The sequence below is a fragment of the Vollenhovia emeryi genome, unplaced genomic scaffold, assembly GCF_000949405.1.
Source record: "Vollenhovia emeryi isolate VEMERY1.0 unplaced genomic scaffold, V.emery_V1.0 DF946884.1, whole genome shotgun sequence".
In the NCBI taxonomy this organism is placed as follows: Eukaryota; Metazoa; Arthropoda; class Insecta; order Hymenoptera; family Formicidae; genus Vollenhovia; species Vollenhovia emeryi.
Genome location: NW_011959482.1, coordinates 1 through 1,795, shown reverse-complemented (window position 1 = coordinate 1,795; position 1,795 = coordinate 1). Strand labels below are relative to the sequence as shown.

The 1,795-nt window shown below is 57.5% G+C and overlaps 1 protein-coding gene across 1 annotated transcript; it reads right to left on the bottom strand.

The window, feature by feature from the left end:
- Window positions 1-364: 364 nt before the first annotated feature.
- On the bottom strand, window positions 365-1,453 carry LOC105559099. The gene has a single exon (XM_012007163.1). The coding sequence runs from the start codon at window positions 1,451-1,453 to the stop codon at window positions 365-367; it is 1,089 nt and encodes a 362-aa protein (XP_011862553.1).
- Between the last annotated feature and the right edge of the window lie 342 nt (window positions 1,454-1,795).

Sequence of the window (1,795 nt, the reverse complement as noted above, 5' to 3'; positions counted from 1 at the left end):
GGAACAGTTAGCATATCTATTATTATACAAAAAAGCTATGAACAATATAAATTCTATTCAAGCGACTCAGCAAGTTTCTGACAGAAAAAAGACAGAGCGAACTATGCGAGAGTAGATATTAGAGCGACGAGAAATAGCGCGATGTTTTGTAGCTGTTTCACTCGCACTCTCTGGATTAGCCGTTGTAATGTTTTCTCTCTCTATCATTCAGCTCGCGCTAAGGATGCAAGATCAGAGGTCTGCCCTCCAACTTCTTCTTTACTGCTGCCGAAAACGACATCTAACGTAGAACTTAGAACTAAAAATAATCGATAATTGACGCGATCTCCTATCTTATCGACACTAATCGAGTTCGCCAGCGGCTTTAGCATCCTCTACGGGGGATGCCGTCCGGCCCGGGCGCTTTCCCGGCCTTGAGCTTCTTCGCCGCCCTATTTAGCTCCAGGTTCGTTACGTATATGTTCTCTTCCTCCTCCTCTGGGTGTCTCCCGTCCGGGGTTTCCCCTGTCCGGGCTACCGTGTCCGCGTTCTCCGGGAAGAGGGTCCTGACTACCTCCCCCAGGAATTGCAGGTCTATCGCTTCCACCGTAGGGGGCGCCCCCTTGCTGAGTTTGTTCAACACCAGCTTGTAGGGACGCCCCCACGGGTCCTCGTTCAGCGTCGCGATCAATTCCTCCCAGGCGGACTCTTTTGCTCGCTTGATCGTAAGCTTGAGCGCCTTACGCTCCGCCCGGTACTCCTCGAGTAGGCAGTCGACTGCCTCTTGGGAGCTATCCCTCCTCCGTCGCGCGCGCTGCAGTTGTCTCCTCGCCCGGACCACCGCCCTCCTTAGCAGGGCCACCTCCTCCGACCACCAATAAACCTCCTTTCGGGGCTTAAAGGCGGCCCTCGGCATGGCCGCATCGCAGGCCCTCGTCATGGCCGCACGGATCCAAAGGGCCTGCTCCTCTGCGCTGCCCGGCTCTTCTTCCAGCCACGTCTCCGCGGTCAGGGAAGCCCGAAGCCTGTCAGGATCCAGCTTCCTCACGGCCCACCTGGGGGGTCGCTGGTGTACGTCTCCGCTCGCTCCGTCTCCGTCCGGCAGCGTCAGCTCGAAGATGATAGGGAGATGATCAGAGAGAATCTCTAAATCTTCCGCCACCCTCCACGAGTCGATCATCCTCGTGGCCCCAGGGGAAGTCCACGTCAGGTCGACGATAGACTCCCCCTGGGGTCTTACGCACGTGCTGGCATTACCTTTATTTTCAAGGTGGAGGCCTAGGCGGTTAGCCCAGGCCACCACCTCTGCTCCCTTTGCGTTTTGTCGCCTCGACCCCCAGAGCGTCGACGCCGCATTGAAGTCGCCCGCTATTATTACTGGGCCGGGCAGCAATCCCCTGACCTGTCTTTCTAACTCATCCAGGCGGTCTTCTAATTCCGCCCGGGTCAGGCTGGGGCGTATGTATATGCCCATCACCGTGACGGGGCCCCATTTTACTGTCACCCACCCCTCTCCACTACTTCCTCGCACGCACGGGGTATATTCTTCCCCGGTGCGCCGCGCCGCCAGAAGATGGCAACGGACTTGTCAGTACTCCCTGTCCAACAGGGGTGGTCCGGGACATTCAGTGGCTCCACCACTATCCCAAGACCACATCCACGTTCCGCCATGCTGTGGACCAATAGGTCGTGTGCCTGGCGGGCGTGGTTTACGTTCGCCTGCAACACTTTTAGCGGCATGAAGGCCCCGGTGCGCCGGCTTCCTCCAAGCCATTCCTTCTCTCCAGCGGTCTCTCCGTTGTGGCCTCTGGTGCAG

Coding starts and splice junctions, on each gene's coding strand:
- LOC105559099 (XM_012007163.1), bottom strand. CDS start 1,453: ATGGGCATATACATACGCCCCAGCCTGACCCGGGCGGAATTAGAAGAC.